At 41.8% G+C, this 23,825-nt stretch overlaps 1 protein-coding gene across 2 annotated transcripts in view; it reads right to left on the bottom strand.

Annotated features, from left to right (window-relative positions):
* SORCS3 (sortilin related VPS10 domain containing receptor 3) overlaps window positions 1-23,825 on the bottom strand; it is a 567,293-nt gene that overhangs the window by 144,844 nt on the left and 398,624 nt on the right. For both annotated transcript variants that reach the window (XM_004580224.4, XM_058671671.1), the window contains one exon: window positions 11,185-11,249. In XM_004580224.4, coding sequence (XP_004580281.3) covers window positions 11,185-11,249 — 65 coding nt within the window. The remainder of the gene's footprint in view (window positions 1-11,184; window positions 11,250-23,825) is intronic.

Genomic DNA, 23,825 nt, shown 5'->3' with positions numbered 1-23,825 from the left:
CCAGGACACAATGAAAAGCTGCAGTAAATACAAGTGAAGGAAAGTTAAGTGTTAACATGACAACTTGCCTCTTCCTCATCAGGCAGTGTCTGGGGAAGCTCTTTATTGTCAAATCAAAGGTACATCTCCATGTTCCCTCATAAAGGCTTCTCTTCACTCAGACAGATACTATTCATTGGACACACTGGAATGAAAAATGAATTCAAAGGCACCCCAAACAAAAACAAAACCTAGCTAAACCTTGGCCCATAGCAGGTAGGAACTTATGCCAAACACATCCTACTTGACTCTTTCCCTGAATGCCACGGTCCAGCATGGAACAAAAGGTCCCATTTAATGAGAAGAAGGCAGCACTAAAATGAGTTTTTGAGATGCACTTAAAATTCATAGGCCTTCCCATTTTTGGCAGGATACACATTTTGGAAGCCTCAACGATTTTATGTTTTAAAACACAGAGATATGTCAGTAAGTGGTTCAACTCCCACTGTCTAGAGAGAACCCCAGGTTGGCCAGGAAGACATGGGGAGGGGAGGACCAGAAAGATTAAAATACCAGGGTAGGCTGCCTGTCAAGAAAACATGGCTCCGGTTCACTCAGGTTTGTGCTGGCAAGCACGGAGAGGGGGTACAATTTGGCTCAAGTGTTCCATTTGTGAAAAATTTCAGATTTGGACTTGGGACACTATTTCCCAAGGGTATGGGAAACAGCTGTAGAGATTCCATGACAAAATTCAGGCATACTTACAAAAGAGCTTCAAATTCCAAAAAGTGTGGAAAAAAAGCCTTTTGTTTGTGAGTAACAGCAATTGCTGGATGAAATGGAACCGTTGCAGATCTCCGGGACATGCTGCGTTATTTGAGATAAAAGCCTCTGACATTGGAGATGCACTGAGCACAAAGCCTGTATTTCCTGTGTGCTGAATGCTGTTGACCAAACAACTACATCAGTTTCCGAGATGGTTTAGCGTGTACCTCCAAGGACTGCCACCAGAATTGCGTTAAGATTATGCATGGAAATGTCTTAGGACATTGTGGGTTATATTTTAAAAGATCAATTAATCTGAAGAAAGAGGGGAAGGGGTTTAACTCTTAGACTCCTTTATCCATTCAATTAATTTTATTGTGAAGAATCAAAGTGCTGTGACATTATAGATTCTTCGGCATAGTCATGCTCTGTATTCATAGCACTGTTTATTTTTCTTCAGTACTGTGGGTTTCATCGAAGAAGAAAGTGTTTATAAGCTGGACAGATTAAACTGAACTTCAAGGAAGAGGCATCCCTTCCTTGAGTTTCACCTGAATGGAGGTATGTGCTGTATTTGAAGGGACTTCTTTGAAAAATGGCAACGAAAACTGCAAGTGCATGTTTATGTAAGCAAAGATCCTAGAATACAGCGTATAATTGTAGTTAATAGGTTGACTTTGATGAAACCTTATTTTTTAAGCATTTTTTTCTTTCCTTAGAAATATGTAGTCATGGCTGGGATGGCCTTTACAGAAGGCAGAATCATCTGTCGTGGGGCAGTCCCCAAGCTTCCTTACCCTACAGCGGTGACCAGTTGACCTCATATGGGAAGCAGGACTGTATCACGTAGACTGATTCACTCTGTACTGGATCAGGATGCGTAGGGAAGTTTCTAGTGTCAGGCCTTTCCTATGGATCTAGGAAGCACTGAACACAACAGAGGTCCTTGCCATTGGACAATCCTGAGGCCAATGAAACAGGACAAACGCCCGGGCCTTAGGATCCACACTGAGTGGAAGATGCTCAGACAAGAGGGGAATGGCAACAAGAGACACAGAAGCAATCGGAAACATTTTTGTTTCCTAAAAGCTTGCAGGGAGGCAGCCTGATGTCCTTCAGTAAAGCAGATGTCCCGTCTCCAGCAACAAACATCACAAAGTCTGCTCTTAGAAACTTCCACAAAAGGACCACCTCCATAGCAAGTAGAATAAAGTCTTCGCCATCGTTTGGCCTTTCCTTGGGCTGACTTTATAATGCCTCAGTAAATGCTAGTCAAACTGAACTGAATTGTAGTAAAATCCCACACATTTTTGTGATACTGAATTATACGGTGACTTGTGATTCTGTTTTGCCTTCGATAGTACTCAGTATTCAAACTTTCTAGTCATCAGGCCTTTTGCCACATCAGAAAGGGAAAAAAGGGGGGGCAGTCTGTGATTTCCTCAATTTCTATCCTTTTGGGTAATGAACACATTGTTACAGATTGAAAAAGTGAATTAAAACTGTGAACAAAAGCAAATTCAGCTTTTCAGGTTGTTTCTTATTGAAATGTTCAGGAACTGCTTATTTTAAATAATAACATTAACTCTAAAATGCAAATGAACAAAAACAAGCAGGTTCAAGTTAAAGCTGAAGAGTGATTTAGCTTTCATGTGCCTCTTTTTCCCAAGCTCTTTATACACTGTGTAAAACAAAGGAAGTGAGACTGCCAAACACAGCACTTGGGGCACAGTGACAGGTACTAAAAATAAACAAAATCAACAAACAAAAAAGTTGTCCTTTCCTTCTACTGGATTCACGGACTTCAAATTTTTTTGGTGAAACTTTCAATTTCCCATAGGAGAACTGCTTTCGAGGCAATGTGGAATAGCCACGGACATTTAAACATCACAGTGATTTTTAACATCTTAGGAGTACTAACACTTTATCCAGGGCTCTTTCCCCTCCATCTACTAAATAAATTAACCTTGGATGTGTTAATGGCTTGACAAAGATGATGATGATGATGGTGACGTTTTTGAGGACTTTCTCCATGTTGGCAAGTTTTCTGTGAACTATATGCATTAAACCTGCACAATACTCAAGAAGGAGTTAGAGCTAATATCAGCTCCATGTTACAAGGGGAACTGAGGCACAGAATGATGAAGTGCTTTGCTTAAGTCCCCACAGCTTTAGGAAGTGGTAGGAACTGGTGTGTGCACCTATACAATTTTGTCCTAGAAACTTGGGATCTTAGCTATTGTATATACAAAATATGAGAAGAAATCCAAGCTGTGAATCAGACCTGTAACCTAAGAACTGGTTCAGTCCCTATCACTATCTGTCCACGTGGCCTCAGCCAAGTTGCTAATAAATTTTCATGCCTTTTGCAAAGTGATGTCACTTGAAAACTCGTTATCTTTTGCAACTGTTAATAAATGTGTCATCCTCTTCTGAAGGATGTTTCCCTTCTTGCTATCACATGAAGCTGATTTAGGGTCATGCCCATTGTTGAATAGGAAGCAGTCTTGGGTTCCATTGACTTAGCCCCCCCACTTCATTCTCACCTGAATTATTAAGTTACTAGAGCTGGGCTTACATCCTTAAAAAATAACTGAGTTAATCAGTGATTCAAAGTGCTTTGAAAGTCAATAATTAGCCAAAACAGAGCCTAGAGTTTAGTCTACAGAGCTGAGGGTTCTATTTAGTTCATCATACTCACTGCATTACTTAGCGATACCTGGAGTGCTAGCAAGTGACCTAGCGAGTGTGGTGATCAATTAATGAGGGTACATGATGGCATGAGAATAAAGATGGTGGCACACATGCTATTCCAATTCTAGAAACCTGAGGAATGTCTAGATGTTTAAAACTTTTTTGTTTACATATTAACAGGTTAGCATTTTTAAACAAAGTACTGGATGAGAGATAATGAAAGGCTAAGAAATTTGTCTAAGGTCAGATTCAGCTTCTAAATGATAGAATTAATGTTCCAAATCAACTATTAAAGATTGCAGTGGTGTGTGTGTGTGTGTGAGAGAGAGAGAGAGACACAGAGAGAGAGAGAGAGAGAGAGAGAGAAACGAAGGGATAGAGAGAAAATGAATGAATGTATGGGTGACACACAGATAAAAATTTCTAAAAGAGAATGGAAGAAAAATGCATCTGGATCCTGAACTTCATGGTAGAAACAGAATTCACACTAGTATCAAAATTATATGCTTTGCCCTATGTAATCCTGTCTGAATAATAAATTATGTTTCAATGCTTATATCCCAGTTTGGAAGTGTGAGTTAACAAGATGGTACAGGACTAGGGCAGATTGGAGATGCCTACATCTAAACAAAAAGGGACCCTCTTGTTTTGGGTTTTCTCCAGACTGTGGAAGTCAGGCCTGGAGACTGTCAACGCCACAGGCAGGAGTGAAAAGGCCATGACGCATGTTGCTGCTACGGCAGCTCTTTCCGTGCACAGCACTGCTGACCTGCAGACATACAGTGGAAGCCACAAGTGACCTTTCTGATTTTCCTGGAGCCATACTGCAAAAGTAAACTGACAAGCACAATTCACCGTAGTATAACTTTATTTAACTCACTATATCCCAAAGCTGTCACTCCTACATTCCATCAACATAACACTGATTAAGGAGCTATGTTCCCTCTTCACTTCCTTACCTTTAGCTTTGGAACCTGATGCACACCTCTATCTGGCAGTCCATGTCAAGGACTCCATGCCTGCTGTGTTGTCCAGCATCTCTTCCTTCCTGCCATTCCCCTAGGAAAATCCAACTCATCTCAGAAAAAAAAAAAACAAAGGTTAACTACAGCATCTTTTGAGTAGCCTTTGTGCTCTCCTAGCAAGTATCCAGAACTCATGAATCAGAGAGCTCGCTGGCCTTCACCATAACGCGCTGCAACAAAGATCTGTGCATGCTTCTGCCTCTCCCTTGGCCTGCGGGTCACTGTTCATCTGTGTATCACTCAGAGCTCAGTAGAGGGCAGTGTAGAGCAAAGTGGGGGTCCTGAACCAGCCCTGGCACCTGCAAACCTGCCAGGATGATGGACTAATGTTTGCTCAGGGCTTTTGAATGCTACAAATGCATTTTAAGTTTGAGGAGCTCCAGTGGCTCTCAATTCCACTTGCGCTTCAGAAACACATGGGCAATTTTATGAAAGGCCAAGGAATAGGGCCTTTCCCCTATAGACTTCATTCACTGTTTGTAATGAGACTTGAATATGTGTGTGTGTATGCATGTGTGTGTGTAGAGAAGTTTCCTAGGTGATGATTGGCTTGAAAATGACTTGCCTTCCAGACCTCTGAGATAGTTCACTATAATGGAGTAAATTTTGAGTAGGTGAATAAATTCAAGAGAATCTCAGATTTCCATGCCAATATTCACAGGGCTACCAACATCGCTCTCCTTCTTGGGAAACTGCATAGAGCAACAGTCCATTGTTATTTTGTTAGCATATTTTGTTTCTGTTCCCTGAATGAATGGATAAATCATTCATTCTACTGGCTTTTTTCTCAACAAAGGAAGAAGAACCTCAAGAAGCTTCATTACTTCCATATTCAGTCTCTCTAAGGATGAACTGAAATTAGAGTTTAGAGTGCTACTCTCCCTATCGGCATGTCTACAAGATCATCTCACAGCACCTCTCAGAAAGATAAACACACACTTGTAAGAGTGACTCCTGTGGAATCAGAGCAAGAGGTGTGGTTTGGTTTGGCTCCTGCATCTAGCGTGGTCTTACTCTCCACCAGAACCTGGGAAATTTGCTCACCCCAACATTCTTCCCATGCCTACCTACCTCCTAAAACAAATACTGCAGGAATGCTCAGCAAGTCCAGTAAAATCAAGCAAGAGAAGGCCTGGACACAGAGTTGGGTGTTACTGAGAAAGAACAATCTTTGGAAATCCAAGTGGAAGAAGCCCAGTCTCATTTCTGATGCCTTTCCCTATTCCTGTCCATTGGCACAGTCTCAGGGGCCCATGATGCAAGCCATCATTCACCTTATTCAGAATAGATTTATATTTCATACTCATTGGAATCACTAATCTTGCCAAAACTAATGACAGAAGAGCACACAGGAAACCCTCCTAAGTTATATGTCAACTTGGTCAGAAGAGAGGACGGAGGGTAGGGAAAGCTGACTTGGAAACCAGAGATGGAGGTTGGGGTGTGAATGGGTTGCAAATGGTTATCTTTTCATCTATCACATACTGTATCTTAAACAGAATAAATGCAAATAATAGAAGTTCCTAGAAGGGAACCTGAATAGACCAGAGACTGCCTGGTACAATCCATAGCTGAGCCCACAACTAGGGAATTGAAGATTCATTGTGAAGCTTTGCATAAGAAACAGACATCAAAAGACTTTAGACAGCTTGGTGGTTAGCATGAACTGACACTCAGCAAGCTGCCTGCTCATGTCTTCAGATTCTCCCCCACCCAACCTTGACCAGCCCGCTTCCCTTTCCCCTCCCCCACAGTCTTTACCATATCGCAACCTGGAGACTCCAGTAGGTTACTGCTCATCCCTAGAAGACCAACTGAAACATATCCTCCTTCTTAGATGTTTTCTTCAATTTACACAAGGCTATTAGTCACAGCAGCTCTCATGATTTAATACAGTATGTGTCCAATTCTATTAAACTACTTATCAAACTGCACTGGAACTATTTGAAAAAAAAATTGGTCCCTCTCTAAAGGAGGTAGGGAACAACTAGAGGCCAAGTGTCTTGACAGCAGGAAAGATAACTACGGTCACTGGATGTCCCCCTCAGTCAACAATACAGACAGATTAATATACACACATTAGAGCAGGTGCTTTGTCTAAAAGTTAAGGTGCTACTTGGGATACCCTGGTTCAAGCACTGGCTTGTTCTTAATTCCAGTTTCCTGTTATTGTGCATTCTGGAAGCCAGCAGATGAAGACTTAGGTGGCTGGAGCCCTGCTAACTATATAAACCACGCAGAGTTTGTAGCTCCTGACTTCAGTCTGGTCCAGCCAAAATAGTTTAGGACATTTGGGGGAGTAAATCACTGGCTTCTCTCTTTCTCTCTCTCCTTCTGTGTCTCCCTCCAGACCTCCATGTTTTTCTCTTTCCTTCCCAAATTTATTAAATCAATAAACACAATTTTAAAAGATGACCAAATTCTGGACAAAACTAACCAAATAAATAGATAAATTCATTAATTAATGAGAAAAGGTAGTGAGTATATAAAAATAGAAATTTCGGGTCTGGCACAATGGCCTAGCAGCTAAAGTCCTCCTCTTGCATGCACTAGGATCCCATATGGGCGCTGGTTTGTATCCCAGCTGGTCCACTTCCCATCCAGCCCCTTGCTTGCGGCCTGGGAAAGCAGTGGAGGATGGCCCAAAGCCTTGGGACCCTTCACGCACATGGGTGAGCCAGAAGAAGCTCCTTGCTCCTGATTCTTGGCTTTGGATCTGCTCAGCTCTGGCTGTTGCCGACGCTTGGGGAGTGAACCAGTGGATGGTAGAGCTTTCTCTCTCTCAGTCTCTCTGTAAATCTGCCTTTTCAATAAACATAAATATTTAAAAAAAGAAATTATGCCTTCTATTGTGTTTAACCATGGATTTTAATTTTAATATTATTTTTAGTATGAACTTAGTTTTTGAGGTATTCTCAGTAATCTAAGTTTGTGATGGTTTTCATGCACATTTTTTTTAAAAACTCATTCATAATTTTTGAGGATCTCTCATATGCTCCATCCCTGTGGCTAGTCTTACCCATAAGATCACATAAACGGAATATGGCATGTGACCTTTTGAAACTCTCTTAATTTTCTCAGCACAGCACCTTCTAAATTCTTCTGTGTTATAGCAGTGCCACTACTACTCAGGTGGATGGATCACAGCTCGTTAATCCATTTTTCTATGAAGAATATGCAGGCTATTTACACTTTTCTGGTGATTATTAATGTGTCTGCTACTGACAACCAATAATAGTTTTTGAGTGACTATAAATTTCATTAATTTAGACCAAATTAAAATATATAGGAGTGGGATTGCTGGATCATAATAAAAATGTAACTTCATAGGAAATTGCCCATGTGACATTCTGAGCCAGTCTATGCCCTCTATAGCCATCCTGACCTGTGTATTTTGCATTCCCAGCATGTGACATGGCCCATTTTGATTAGTGTAGTAATACCAACATGCATGGAGTTCACTTCCCTAATGTGAAGTGATTTCATGTTCTTGAAATGTTCAATATCTGTTGAAACTTTTTGTTATTGGTCTGTTACTGATCTGTTCAAATTTAGCCTATTTAAAGAAGTAGGATTTGTTTTGTTGCTATGTTTTGAGAATTATTTATGTGCTCAGACTCTGAGTTCTTCTTGGGATATATGGGTTACAAATATTTTCTTCTACTTTCTTGATGGTATCTGTGAAGAGTCAAGATTTTTAATTTTCACAAAACCTAATTAATCTATTTGCTTCATCAATTTTTCCCACAATATCTTATCTAAAAATGCTCTGTCCAACATAAGGTCATGCAGATTTTCTCACACGTTTTCTTTGAAACGTTTCAGCATTTTTTGCTTCACACTTAGCTCTGTGAATCATTTTGAGTTAAATTCACATTTTAAGTTGTGACTCATAGGTTAAAGTTAATTTTTTCTGCGGATGACTGTCCAACCATCCCAATACCATTTGTTGAAACTACTTGTCACTACTGCATCTGTTAAATCCTGCAACTTGGCTAAATCTGCTTAGCTTCATGGGGTTTTGGTGGTGGTGGTGGTGGTGGTGTTGATCCCTTGGGATTCTCTACACAGAGATAATATCAATAAAAATAGCAAGTTTTCCTTGTTATTTTAATCTATTTGAATTCTACTTCATTTTTCCCTTATTGCTTTGGTTAGTACTTTTAGTATGATGTTTATTAACAATATTAATGGCAACTATCCTTGTATTTCCTGCTCTTTAGGAAAACCTCATCAGTACCTCATACCTCATCAGTAAGTATGATGTTCCTTGTAGGTCTTTTATAAAGGTCTTTGTCATAAGTTCCCTCTACCTCTGATTCATTAAGAAGGATTTTTTGTGTGTGTGTCTGATTTTTTTCCCTAGCCCTTCCTCTCCCTATATCCTGTCAGGTGACTAGCTGTGTGCACTGGGCAATGCTGTATTTTTGCTTCTATGTCAGAAAAAGGCAAATAACAGGTTAAGTCACCAGCTGTGACACCATCATTCCACATGAATGCCAGTTTGTGTCCTGGTTGCTTGGTACAGTTCTCTCTTGATGGTCTGGACAAAGCAGCAAAATATGGCCTATTTGGACCCCTGGAAGCCATGTGAGAGACCCAACTGAAGCTCCTAGCTCCTGCTTTCAAGTTGACAAAGACTAGGCCATTGTAGCCATTTGGGAGAGGGAACCTATAGATGGATAGATGGATGGGTGGACAGACAGACCACGTTCTATGTGTGTAGAAACTGACTTTCAAATGAATATATAAATCTTTTTTAAAGGAAAATAAAAACACACTGGCATGTTCTGTAATGATCAAAGGATAAACATCTGCATATATGAATGCATGTATGCGATTCAGATTTCACTACACCTCACGAAGGAAAGATGACATGCATGTCATTAGGATAAACAGAGCACAACATCCCCACATTCAGGGAATTTTCTATGGATACTTTCTAAATAAGCCTAGGTAACAACCCATCACTAGATTTAGAGATTGTTTTAACTACAGAAAACCAGATTTTGGAGAACTCAGCAAATGAAAGAGAACAACTTTATGTTATACTTTAACCTAAGTACAGCTCATGACATTTGTTCCTATTCTATTTCTGCTTGCCTTTACTCAATTCTTGAATTCTGACAATAGGCCAGGAACTGTTCTGTATTTTTTTTTTTTGCATTTTTAATCTCATAAAATTTCACAGCAGTCCTATATCCAGATTTGGACCAGTATTTTTTATTTTAACTTTGATAAAATAAAATGAAACTCAATATAAGAAATTACTTGAGGAAAAAAGGAAAGAAGCATTTCAGCAAGTAGAAAAGGATGTGCTTTGAGCAGGAAATCACGGAACCTGAAAAGGCATTATTAGAAGGTTTAGAAAAAATGATTCTTGCACTATGCAGCGAGCTAGACAATTCAAAAGGTTTCCCCCAACTCTGAAATACCATTCAACACCTCAGTTGTCATACATGGTTTGCAAAGATAGACATAAAGCAAAGCCAAGACGTTGGTGGTCCCCAAAACTGGTCTGCAAGTCACTGTCTAAGGCTGGCACTCGGTTCTCCTCCTGCCACCTCATTAGACTCCTTCAGATACTGCATTCCATTCTCCCAGGTTCTCAGCACTGGGAATCAACAATGGAATTCAGGTTCCCAACTTTACCACTTCGATGGTCATTGACTTTGGGTATATACCATGATTTTCCTAAAAATCAAATAGCTGTTCTTCTAAGAATAAAACAAAACAAAACAGACTGTGGGTCATCCCTGCACGCCTCAGAGACTTATAAACATCCCCAGACCAAACCAGACAACCGGAACCAGAGTGTGGGAGAGAAGGAGCACCCCACAGAATTTCAGATACAGGGTTACAAGCACTGCCTACCTTCTAGTTATTTGGAAGACAAACAACAAATAAAAACCCAGACAAATATAACGTATCCCCGTAAAATGCACATATCTGGTATGTGTGTCTGGCTAACCACAAACAAAAGATTTCTCACAGAGAAGAACAGCTAAGTACAATCAACTCTGGGATGGGCAAATTGTCCAAACTGATGCAAGACACTAAGTAATTGGTCAAATTCTGTGCAAGATGCACTTAGCCACACAATGTACAAAGGCAGTCCCATGTTCAAGACCCTGGGCTTTCACCCCAGAGCAGAACCTCTCGTTCATCACTCTGTCTCCAGGGCCTAGAACAGGGTCCAGTGCATAGTACAACATTCCTAAGTAGCACAGAAGTGGGTGATAAGGAATTTTCCAAATCCATGCTCAGTTAGTATTTGTGGCATGCCTGTCTTTATAACAGGTCCATCGTTTCAAGCGGGGAGCCCCCTGCAGTCCACCAAACAAATGTGAAATGCAAGGATGAGCAACGGACCTCCTTATTTGAATTACACTTAAGATGTCAAGGACATTACTAACGGGAGCCTCAGAATTCATCACATTAACTCACATCCCCAGAAATCTCATTCCTGAGGATTTATTTCAGACGAGATCAGGCACGTTCAGGGTGGTATGGCCATAGACAGTGAGGGTTTATTTCACCGAAATGGCTCCCTTGGGACCAGGAGTTTCCCCCTCATCTCCCCCCAGCTCAGGAAAATAAAATGTCTAAGGCACAATGGAGCTCAGGGCTTCACATCTTCCAAAACCATTAAAGTTCAAATGGGGAGAGGGAGTAGAGAGACCTGCGGGCAGATCTCCCTGGACCTAGCCACAGCACTCACATCCATCTGCCGTCCGCACCTCCATGTGCACCAGATCTGCCTCCTTATCCAATCCAGCCACCGACCTGGGGAAGGAAAGGAGAGACAGAGGCTCAGTGAGGACATGGCCAGCAGACAGCAAAAAGGACAGTACTCAGGGCCAACTGGTACATGGGAATACTGCACTGTGTGACTTCCCTCAGGCACTATCACCTGTGATGGTCTTAAAACATGAGCAGGGCAGTGGTGTCAGCAATTCTCACCCTTCCGCCCCTGCCAAGCCAAACCAAACAAAAAAACAACAATGGGAAACAGAAATGAGTGCTGTTCTAAACTTTGGCTCTTGCCCCTTCTCTGCCATTTTTCACTTTCCCAGTGCTTCTGGCTTGCCCATGATCTCCCACTGATCTCCACAGGCCTGACACTCTATTAATAAAGTCCACCATGACTCCCCTTTGCCCTTTCAATGAGAAGACACTATTTCCCCCTCTGTAGGGTTTGCATCAAGGCATTCTTGTCCTTTTGAGCATGATGTTATCCTCCTTTCTATACTGTTGCTTTTGAATGTGAACAAACATCCAAAAGATGGTCAAGCAAGGGCAAAATCCTCATGGTAACTGGGGGTGGGAATTCATGAAGGCCTCTGATCAATGGGTAGGAAGAGGATGGCTAAGAATCCCTGCCTTGTGGACCACGACCCTATCCATGTTAGACTCAGTTGGTTGTCTCCTGAGCAGAATATACAGAAAGTCAACTAATGATCTAATACATTCATTAAATGTTTGCTGCATTGAGTTAGGTCACTGTCTATGATTCCAATATCCGTATGGGCACCACTTCCAGTTCTGTTGGCTCCACTTCTGATTCAGTTCCCTGGTAAGGCATCTAGGAAAGCTGTAGAGAGTCTTTATGCTCTCAAACTCACTTAGTAGACCTGGATGGAGTTCAGGGCTCTAGGTTTTGGTCTAGCACAGTTCTGACTACTACAGCCATTCGGAGAGTGACTCCAAAGACGGAAGCTCTTGCAACAGAGAATGCAAAATCCACTCTCTCCAAAGCTCTTACTCATAGTCTATTTATTCTGACTTTAAATATCATTCTAAGATTGGATTTCTGGTTTTCCAATCTTCAACAGAAAGAAACAGCAAGTTACAAACAGAAAGCAGATTAACGATGAGAACTAACACCTGATATCTATTCAGCAAGAGAAATAGAAAACCCATGAAAAATAGGCCTAAAAGCTCAAAACCCAATCTTCCACACCATCAACCCCCATGACTCTCAACAGACCTGGGGATATACCTATGTTATTGCTTGGTATCTACATTGCAGAGCTAGAGGCATAGAAAAGAACAGCAGACTAATGGCGTCCAGTGAACTCTGCTTAAGAAACTGGAGTTGCAAGTAATACAGTTTGGAAAAAAAATGATATTTTTATTAAAGTAAAATGATTTCTTCTTGAAAGGTCAAACCTGTTATCTAAAATGTTAATTTATATAAAAGTTTCTCCAAAGAGGCTGAATAAATGAGGCTTTACTCAAAGGGGTCACTTTTCTCCAGCATATCACTAACATAATTTTTGTTTTGCTTTACCTCATTTAATCCTAACAGCAAATCCTATAGTAAAAACAGGCATCATTACTCACAGCTCACTTAAGGAGAAACTGAGGCACACGGAAATGGTTGTTTTTCTCAAGCCACACAGGAACAAGCCTAGAAATAGAACTGTCCTGACTCCCAGGCTTACGCTGCTCCAATATCCTTATTTAGCTATCTCTGGGGCCCTCCTTAATAAGCTTATTCACCCTGCCACAAGCTCATTTTCCCACAGCTTTTAGCAGAATCTTCCTTCTTTCATCCCATTCAACTGCCCTTCTCTGTTCAGACTCCTTACCTAAGTGATTCTCAAACTCGCTGATCATCCCATTGGGAAAACTTTGAAATGCACAAATGTCTGGGTCCCCCTCCTGAAACCAATAAAGCTACCATCCCCGAGGATGCAATCAAGGAAGGCATCAGTGTTATTCTTAAGCTCCCAGGGATTTCTACGTGTAGGGAAGTTTAGCAATCATAGTTTTGTAGGACTCAATCGCATCACTGACAAAACTGCAATTCACTTCTGTGTATTTTCTATTGGCTATAAACTTAAGAAGAAGGTCCATGTCTTTGTTATTTCTGAACCACTGACACCTATAGGCCTAGTGTAGATTTTGTGATATTTTTGTGTTTATGGAATTAATAAACAATCCAGTATACCTGTGATAATGCCACAGCTTCAGTGTGAAACACATTTGAGGTCAGACATACAATGAATCAAGGCACCAGAAGGTACCTTCCCAGTTGTGTAACTTCCCTGTGTTGTTAGAAGCCAAGTTGCTATTCTCAGAATGAAAAGCTTCAAAAGGGTTTCTCCATGGTTACTCACAGAGTAGCACAGACAACCCAGAAGAAAAATGATCAAGCTTGGTTCTGCTTCTTAAAGGCTGTACTCTATGAATATAGGAAGAAAGGCTCTCTTCCTTCATTCTGAAACTCTCACATACCTGAGCCATCTGAACTCTCACACATCCACCATAGCTGAAACCCAGAATCAAGTCTTCCTGGAAACTTACCCTGGTCACTGATGTTCCTCCTCCTTCCCCTCCCCTTCCCTCTCCTCCCCTGCCCTGTGATCCAGCATGGTCATGACAGATCATGGCTATGGCGATCAGGACACGCCAGGACCACAGAAGATTTCTCTAACTGGGGCCGATAGAAAAGCACTGTCTTTGTCTTTGCATCTAAGACCATGGCTTCCAGCTTCTCAGAAATTGACTCTAAATGTTGCAGGTCCTTATAGAGAAAGAAAAGTGACAGCGTGACAGGGAGACAGGGAAAGATGGAGGATAGTGGTCAAGAGAGAAAAGACAGTGATTGAGAGAAACAGAAAGAATAAGTAGGAAGATCATATATGTATACACACACACAAACACACGAATCCAGAGTCAGGGATTCACACAGAGAAATGTATAGTTACACAGCTACACAATCAGTTGTTTCTCACCCCATCCCAATTGTTCAGCCTGCTCATACACAGAAGCCCACCTGGTGTCTTCGTCTGTAAAGATTTTTGCATATTTACCTACTTGATCCACTAAGCACAACTAGGATGATTCCTATTAACATATGACCCATCTGATAGTAACCTTCTCCAAGGCTGAGATCCTGATCTCTTTCTCCAAGATTTGCCACCATACAAAACTCAGGTTTAGGCACACCTCTGAATTAAAACACAGACCTATCAGGTTCATCCCCCAAGGCTCGTCTGCCCCTGAGCACACACGCAAAGCGATGACACCACTCAGTTGGCCAGAGGTTGAGCAAAATAATGTGAGTGCCACGGACCAGGGAAATATTGTCCACTGCAGAGTGAGCTGTTCTCAGGCCTCTCTCCAGGGCTCAGAGATGCCACTGCCCCCTTTCACAGAACAGGATTACTCATTTTTGGCACTGTTGACTCTTGGGACCAGGAAATTCTCTGCTGTGGGGACTGCCCTATGTATGTACTGCATTGCACTTAACAGCTTCCCTGGCCTCTATTAGATGCAGTAGTTATGCCCCTGTAGTTATGGCAACCACAAAAGTCTCTAGGCATTGCTACTTACTCCCTTGGGTGGCGGGCCATAGCCACTCCCGACAGAACCATGAGTACAGCCTTCACTGCCCACATTTAATTGCTGTCTGGATTCAGTGCAGCGAAAGGAAACGTTAAGAGGCTGCCTATCCTTGCCAGGTGCAAATCCCAACACTGCTCAGCAGTCTGTGAATTGAAGGTCACCCATCTCACCAAGAAGCTAGCTGGCTCTCCAACAAGTGGATGCTATTACACCCTAACCTTCAAGTCCCATGTTTTCACTTCTAGAAAATCATCTTAAGGAAAATACAGACAAACATAACAGGCAAAGAAATATAAAATGCAAACATTTGACATTTTTTTTGAAAGAAGGAACTTGTAGGTCTTATGGACATATTTGTGGAACCGTTTGAGAAGTGCACAGAATCATGATAAGGAAATGTTAACGGATGTCTAGACCATTCCTGTCTCATGCATTGTGTTTGGTGTTTATAAGGGTCATCTCGATTCATCTTCAAAATTATTGTTTAAGGAAGACAGCAGTCATCTATTATGGAGGTCATAAGGGAAATGAAGTAATGTGGAAAAAGTCACATGATAATACTAACTCATAGATTCTGAGAGTATACTAATAGAACTCATCATTTTAAGCATAAACGCTGAACTCATTTACTTCCCACACTAGCTAGATGAGCCGTGCCTGCTTTTAAAGGGCACAACCAGATACTGAGAAACTTGTCAAAAAACATGCATTCATGCAACAGCAAAACTAGGATGTAAAGTAAGAAGATGGCTTTGAGTTTTGAGTTTAGATCTCCTGCTAGCTGCCTCTTTCTTTTCTAAGAGAAGGAATGGTGTTCTCGCACAACCGTCTCTCCCAGTCAAGGGACCTAGCTACCATGCTTCCAGGCCTCCATGCCCCTCACATATAAGTCCCTTTAAGACAGTACTATAGAAAACATTCTATATACATTTTCAATACCACACAAAATATTGGTGTGATATGATGAACTGGGGTCATTTATGTTGGTGGTGATAAGTAAGAAGGAAATGCTGAGATGACAAAAAGGAGGCTGGCCTGATGCTAGAAGAGTAAAGAGTGGAGATTTTCACAAAAATCTTGAAGAAAGATAAGTACCGCTGGGGGAGGGGCGGGGGGCTTGGCCATGATCTTTTGATGTCTGAAAGGATAGAATAAGCCAAGATGTGTGAGCAGGGCTATGGTGTGAGAGCCATGCCGAGATATGTGAGCAGGGCTGTGGGGTGAGAGCCATGCCGAGATGTGTGAGCAGGGCTGTGGGGTGAGCGCCATGCCAAGATGTGTGAGCAGGGCTGTGGGGTGAGCGCCATGCCAAGATGTGTGAGCAGGGCTGTGGGGTGAGCGCCATGCCAAGATGTGTGAGCAAGGCTGTGGGGTGAGAGCCATGCCGAGATGTGTGAGCAGGGCTGTGGGGTGAGCGCCATGCCAAGATGTGTGAGCAGGGCTGTGGGGTGAGAGCCATGCCGAGATGTGTGAGCAGGGCTGTGGGGTGAGCGCCATGCCAAGATGTGTGAGCAAGGCTGTGGGGTGAGAGCCATGCCGAGATGTGTGAGCAGGGCTGTGGGGTGAGCGCCATGCCAAGATGTGTGAGCAGGGCTGTGGGGTGAGAGCCATGCCGAGATGTGTGAGCAGGGCTGTGGGGTGAGCGCCATGCCAAGATGTGTGAGCAGGGCTGTGGGGTGAGCGCCATGCCAAGATGTGTGAGCAGGGCTGTGGGGTGAGAGCCATGCCGAGACGTGTGAGCAGGGCTGTGGGGTGAGCGCCATGCCAAGATGTGTGAGCAGGGCTGTGGGGTGAGCGCCATGCCGAGATGTGTGAGCAGGGCTGTGGGGTGAGAGCCTACCAAGATGTGTGAGCAGGGCTGTGGGGTGAGAGCCTACCAAGATGTGTGAGCAGGGCTGTGGGGTGAGCGCCATGCCAAGATGTGTGAGCAGGGCTGTGGGGTGAGAGCCATGCCTGCTCTGATATACCTCCCTGGAACCACTTCCATCTCATGCATTCAACTCCCTCCACATTTTCAGCATCCAAATTAGGCCAGGTTTGAGCAGAGGGCCAAGAATAACATCCCGTTCAGAACCAGCCAAAGGACAGATAAAACTCCCTGTCCTTTAAATATCTACAAAAGGCAAAGATGAATGTGCAAGCATCCCATTGAAATTTCTCCCAGAAAGTTTCTTGAGAGTATTCAATTTCAAAGAAAATTGTATCAATACATATTACTAGTAATGTAAAATGGAAACAATTCACCAGTAATGCTTATATTTTGTTGTCCTGCATCTTAGCTTGAATTGAGTAATGACAAAACATGTAATAGGATAAAACACGAAGAAAATGTCAAAATCTGATATGAAGCCATGAAAATCATCGGGAATATTTTAAACTCCTCAATAATAATTTATTGTAACTGAGGGATTTTTTTTGAAACCTTATACCCATGTCTAGAGAAAAACTGGCCTTTTCCCAGCAGATTCTATAAGGGACCTAGTTTCAGGCTCTTTTGTGTAAACTATCCATCACAATTGGCACCTGACTGTCAATGATAATTTTGAGTTTCCACCTCTATAAAAAAGGAAGCTCACAGCACCTATTTCATAGTTATGAGGATTCAGTAAGTTAAGCAGTGTGTACTCAGAACAGTGCCTGACATAAAGAAGGCATTCTTTATATTAAAGATAATTTTTCCATGTGCCATCCTTTTTGTCTTCTGCCCCATTTTATACCCCAGTTCCATGTCTGTTGAGTCACTGATGGTGAAAGCTTTATTCAAGGTGCTAAGTATGACAAAGGACTGCTCTCAAAAACTTTAGGCATTCTATTCCTTTCTAGATGGATTGCACATCACAATTCCTGGGAATCGGCTCTTGATAAGGGCTCCAAAAATATCCTACCCTCCTCCCCAGTTGAGAAATACTTGCACTACATTTAAATTACTTCTCTTTCTGCTGCCTATTACCCTTCACATCATAGACTTTTACTGCATAATGTATCAACTTATTCAACCACAGTGCTTGGCATATGCTATATCATAAGTGTTTGTTGAATAAATGATTACAACATATTTACTCAAACAAACTTTGTAAGGCTCTATCTTAAGTACTCTAGGGTTTCAAAGACAAACCCTCATGTCCCAAAGATCTCTCACTTTCCTGTGGTGCCCCAGTTGTTTATCTTATGGACTATTCCTCCAGTGCTGAAACAGGGAAAACCAATAATGTAGACCTGAATAACAAATGATATAGTTTCCAGCAGGGGCATATTTACCAACATTGATTTGATAGCAATCAAGTGAGCCCATTTATAGCATGGGAGTCATCTGAAACTTTGAGGGAAAAAATCTCCTCAATTTGGAGCCCTTGTGAGCTCTGAACAAAACTAAGGACACAAGGACAAACAGAAATCGGCAGCCATGTCTTCACTGACCAGGATAAAAACCCAAACCTCCTAGAATCACTCACAGAAAGCTGTTCCTGAGAACAGGACCTGGAAAAGGTCAAGTGGTTTCAAATTTATTTTTAGCAGCTGAACCCTCTGTGCAGAGTCTACACGTCCTATCATACAAAATGGGTCAAACAGGAACTTCTCAGGAGCCTCATAGCTCCCTGGACATGGCAGTCCCCAAGAGAGCTCGATGCAGCAGTTTCAAATGTCACAATCTCATCCGGCGCCTGCTCTTCATACATCAGAAAACTAAGCCTTCACAGCAGTCCACAGACACGGCTAGCTAGTGCCAAGTGGCCGAGAAGCTAGTCTAGAACCTCATTCCCGGCTCTACACAGCAAATGTGGCTGCTACGAGGAAGCAGAAAGGTCCTTTGCTTTCTGCTGTCTTTGTAAGTATAAACAATTCCAGGGTAAAACTTTCCTTAGAAATATAAAAACTGGATATTTGGACATACATGGAGATACTTACAAGATAATCTTTCAAAATTAAGATTAAGTTTATCAATCAGAATTCATGTCCATGGGTTGCCACATGATGATTATATATAAATTAGTACATCATCAGCCTCATTCTTTTTGTTATAAGACATCTGAAATGTGCTGTTATTTTTGAAAAAAAAAGTACAGTATTACTGAATATAATCAAGTGGCCGTATCTCCATGCATTTCCCCAATTCACACCATAAGCTTTCAACTTTCTTCCCTTTTATCTCTGTGTTCACACTGCCTCTGCACCTGGAATTTACATGCTAGTTAACTCTGCAACTTCTCTGTGTGTGGCCCAACTCAATACCAGCTTCCCCTGAATGCCACTGGCCCAAGCTGAGCAGCAGAGTGCTTCGGGAGAACTCTCTAAATGTACCAAGTGTCAAGTGTCAGGCCCTACCCCAGAAATTCTGCTTTCATTGGTCTGGAGCAATAGTTTGCTCGATCTCATTCTGATTGTAGCAGCATCAGAAGCCTCTTGATGGGCTTGGTAAAACACAAATGCTGAAATCTACTTTCTAATTTCATATCTCAGTGTTTCTCAAGAATTCGCGTTCTTAGGAGATGTATGTACGGCATCATGATGATGGTCAAGACTCATTCTTTGAGGACCAGTAGCCTCTGGTCAAATACAGGAATTGATAGCTTAAATGCTTCCAGGTAATAAGAATGTGCAGTCAGAGAACCACTTAGTAAAGCCCAATGCACAACCTCAGCCTCTATCAGCCTCTCCTTTCTGTGTATCAGTGTGATCAGTAAGCGCATAAATTCTGGTCACAGAGGCTTCGAGTGTTGGCAATATCACTCACTAACTATAGTATTAAAAGTGAATTAAGTAAATTCATTTTGCCTCATTTTTTCCAACTGCACAATGAAGAAATGATAGCACTCCTTTAAAAAAAAGAAGTCAAATCTACGTAAAATATGTAGAAGAGAGGAAGGCATGGGTTAACACTTCGGACTTTGTAATGTTTACCATGAAAAGGTTGACCTTGAGTGTAACTAATGCTTATTGAACACCACTAATGTAGCAATAATTTCACCATTAGGTAAAATACTCAATTCTTCCTCAGTAACAAAGTTCAAGGACTTTCTGAAGATACTAAAATCTGTGGACGCTTCCTATCAAATGGCATATAATTTGCATATAACCTATCCATATCTTCTTGCACATGTTAAATCACCTTTAAATCACATATGATACCTAGCACAGTTTAACGCTATATAAATAACTATCATACTTTTTTAAGGCAATGATGAAGAGAAAAAAAATTCTCTGCATGTTCAATATCAATACATTTGTTGAATTTTTTTTTTTTAATACCAATGCATTTGTTGAATATTTTTGGTCCACGGCTCATTGGATCCATGGCTGCAGAAGTCACAGATAGGAAGGGCATTTTGCTTAACTCTTCAACAAAATTTGGGGTTATCAGTATAATCACTGCTTCTTTTTTTCAGAAAAAAAGATGGAGATTTCAATATGTCAGATTTTTTGGCCACTGACAAAAAATGAGAAAGAAATGGAGCCTGGATTCAAGCATAACCTGCTCTACTTCAAGTTCAATTATTTGTACACCTGATTTTTTTCCCCTCTTGATCATATCCTGTGTAAAGATAGATTCTATATCTGATTGAATTCTTTTTCTCCTAGCACTTGCATCATGCCTTGCTCTGTATTTATCACATATCTGTGAAGCGGCTGAAGAAATGCATGAATGAGAAGAAGAATAACCCCACCAGTATATTTACAAGTGCAGAAAAGAGTTCTACAATATAATAAAATAAACTTCATTCATTTAATTAATCTCTAGGCAATTAAGTGACTGAAGTTTTCATTTTGTGCTATTATGTTGCTATTTTTGCCATTTATCCTCAAAGCAATATTGGATCTGTCAAACACAGTCATCTGTGATTCACTTGACAAATGTGATCATCCTGTGAAAATGCTAGGGTAGCAAAACCTGTGTCATCTCATTCCAGCCCAAATGAACACAGTTCCTCCAGTGAGCACTCTGGGATATTCCTCCCAAGTCACAAACGCCCCCAAATCACAAGTCTTCAGTGCAGTCCTGAATGCTGATGTCTATGTTATGTATCCCTGGCCCTTGTCCACAGCGGAGTACATCAGGGCTAAGCCTCCAGCCCGAGCTGAGCTACTTTCTAGATTGTGAAATTGGTTTCAGAAGTTTTTAACAAGAATCTTGGAGCAACCTGCCTCTTAGCTATCTGAAGCTGATAGAAGAGAGAAGCAGATGAGAGATAAAAAAGAAGTATGTTAGTGGATTAGGCAATGGAGTTTTTCCTGAGGCAAATTGCATTTATTCTCTTGGATCATAATAATCTTTTCTTCTCTCTCTCTCTCTAATTATGCTAACTTCTTGCAGCCAGGGGCTTCGTCACTAAGAGGTCTCTTATATTTTCTCAGCATATGTAGGGCCTTCTGGTGGCACTTAGATGCACCTGTCCTGTTAATCCTTTTCCCCTCGGGCAACTCATTAGACCAATGTTTCTCAAGTTAGTGGCTTGTGATCCATCGGTGGGTCACAAAATATGTTTGGAGGACTACAATTCAATTTTTCCCATAAAGTAGAAGAGATTGGATGAGCAAATATCAGAGTATATTGAACATGCCATAAGTATTTTTCATAAAGCTTTTCTTAAATTATATAAAAAAGGAATACATTTATTCTAAGCCTTAAGTATACAACAAAGGAACTATCAGCACACTAAGTAGATAGTTTGTCCCACTTAGTCACCACAGGGACTGAACACTTACTGTGTCTCTAATACCAAAAGGGGTGGGGACGCCAGCCTAAGTGAGAGAGGGGTCCAGTTCCTTAAGCACTCACAGTAGTTCAGGATACATCGCTGTAAGCAGTCATTTGTAAGAAAATGCGGCACAGGCTTTAGCAGTGCCATTTTTCAGAGTGCTGTGGGTGTCCACCAAGAGTGGCCAGAAACCAGAAGCATATAAAGATGAGGGCTGAACTAGTACTATTGGCCCATGAATGTAGCCTGATGGCTCCCATAGGAAGTATTTCCCAAGAGCTTCCTGTACGTCCAGGATAGACACAAGATAAGAAGAGTCAAGATGTCAGTAGTAGCAAGTGGTTGGCAAAGGGGGCAAGCTGTGATCGGAGAAACAAACAGGTTCATAAAGATACAGGACCAAGACAGAGCAAAACAATTAATGCAGTTCGAGTATCTACACATCTGTATATTTTGTGTTGGCACACTATTTTTTTAAACTTTAAACAAAGAAGCAAAACTTCCACTGGCCCCATTTCCAAAACTGAATTTCTGAAGGTACAATACTTGCTGGGGTTCCACTTATTTTATGAGTATTATTTTGAACCCCCATTGCATTTTTAAACAAGAATTCATTTCCATTAATGGCTAAACATTGGAGTCCTGTGTCCTATACTCTGATCTTGACTCCATTCTTGTGTGATGAGCAGAAAACCGGTTAATCTTTCTGAGCCTCCAAATATCCATGACAGCATTGGTCTTGGGGAGGAGGAAATGAAAAGCTGCAGGCACACACTTGGCACACATGCACACCAGATCATTTGTGTCGGGGTGTAATGGGGAGAGCACTGGACTCACATCAGGATCCTGATGCTGTCAGGGTCTGTGAACCCATCTGCTGTGTAACTTTGAAAATGTCATTGGCTTCTCTGGGCACATTTTCTTCCCGTGCAAACTGAAGAGGCCAACAATGCTGGCACAGCACAGGAATCCTCCCTCACTGTGGTTCCATGGTCAGTGACTGCGTAGCTCAGAGAAGCTGCCAGGCCACATGCAAGTAGATGCAAGACAACGTGCTACAGGGTTAAGTGCTGTAAGAATTCAGAGTTAATTAAAAAGGCAAAGGGCATGAAGCAGACAGCTGGGGAGGATGGGACGGATGTTTTGTGGAAGCTGTAGAGAAGAAAGAAAAAAGGACCAGGTGTATTTATAGACTAATAATGTGCAAAAGGGGGAGGGGGGAATGTGCTGCCTTGGGCAATTCTCATCAAGTTAATGGATGTTGCCAATTACTGTGGTAACATTTTTAATTGTATCTCAGTTCTGGAGAGAATGAAGTTAGTTTCCTAGTGTTAGCCTGGGGACTGATAGGGACACACATTCTGGTATATTAGAGCAGGGTAGATATCCCTGTCCAGATTCCATGTGCCAGCCCACTTCACAGGAGAACCTGGCAATTGCCTAATACCTTAGCCACTTTTCAAACTCACCCATAAATGCCACATGCCAGCCCAGGAGCCAACAGGCAAGGCTGTGAGGAAATAGGCTATAACCACGGGTGACTTCCAGGAAGAAGACATAGCCCCCTGTGTGCCCATTTTGTGTGCTTTCTTATAATGGGTCGGCCCCTGTGATAACATAGCCGTATGCACATGATTTGATACTCCAAACAATTCCTATTATTATTTGAATAATGGCTATCTGCCCTCCAGACTGCAAGTTTCTTGTAGGGGGCAGCTTTACCTGCTGTGCCCATCATAGTAACTACTTAAGAGCACTGGAATTTGACTATATTATTCCACACTGTTAAACAAATAGTAAAAACTCCTACTACACATATGCAATTTTTGTCTGTATTTTACCACTAAAAAAAAAAAAAAACAACTGGGGGTTGATGCAAGCGAGGTGACTTGCCTAAGACACTACAGCTAAGAAACGACAGCTCCTGACTCAACCCAGGTCAGAGGGACCAGGATCCAAAATGTGTCCCATGATGCACAATACAGACTGCCTTTATCTACAAAAAAAAAGGCATGGGGTTGTGATTTTGGAAAACAACCAACCCGTGCTAGTCAGCAGGCATCTGATTTCTTGGCGTTATTTAGCCCTAGGGAGGATCCTGTGAAGTATACATTTCCATCAGTAAACATGTGGAGAACATGATTGTTAATATAGGAGAATTTGACTAGCCCAAGATTCCCCAAGCACAAAACAGCAGCAGGAGGATTCCCAAGATCACCCTGTAGACCCCAACAGAGCTTTCTCCTACTTCACTCTCCTCAAGGGATTTCACATCTGGACCAAACTCTATCCTGAAAGTGCAAGGCAGTGA

This window comes from Ochotona princeps, chromosome 13, assembly GCF_030435755.1.
Source record: "Ochotona princeps isolate mOchPri1 chromosome 13, mOchPri1.hap1, whole genome shotgun sequence".
Lineage (NCBI taxonomy): Eukaryota > Metazoa > Chordata > Mammalia > Lagomorpha > Ochotonidae > Ochotona > Ochotona princeps.
Note: the sequence above shows the minus strand (reverse complement) of the source record. Positions and strands in the feature narration are given on the sequence as shown.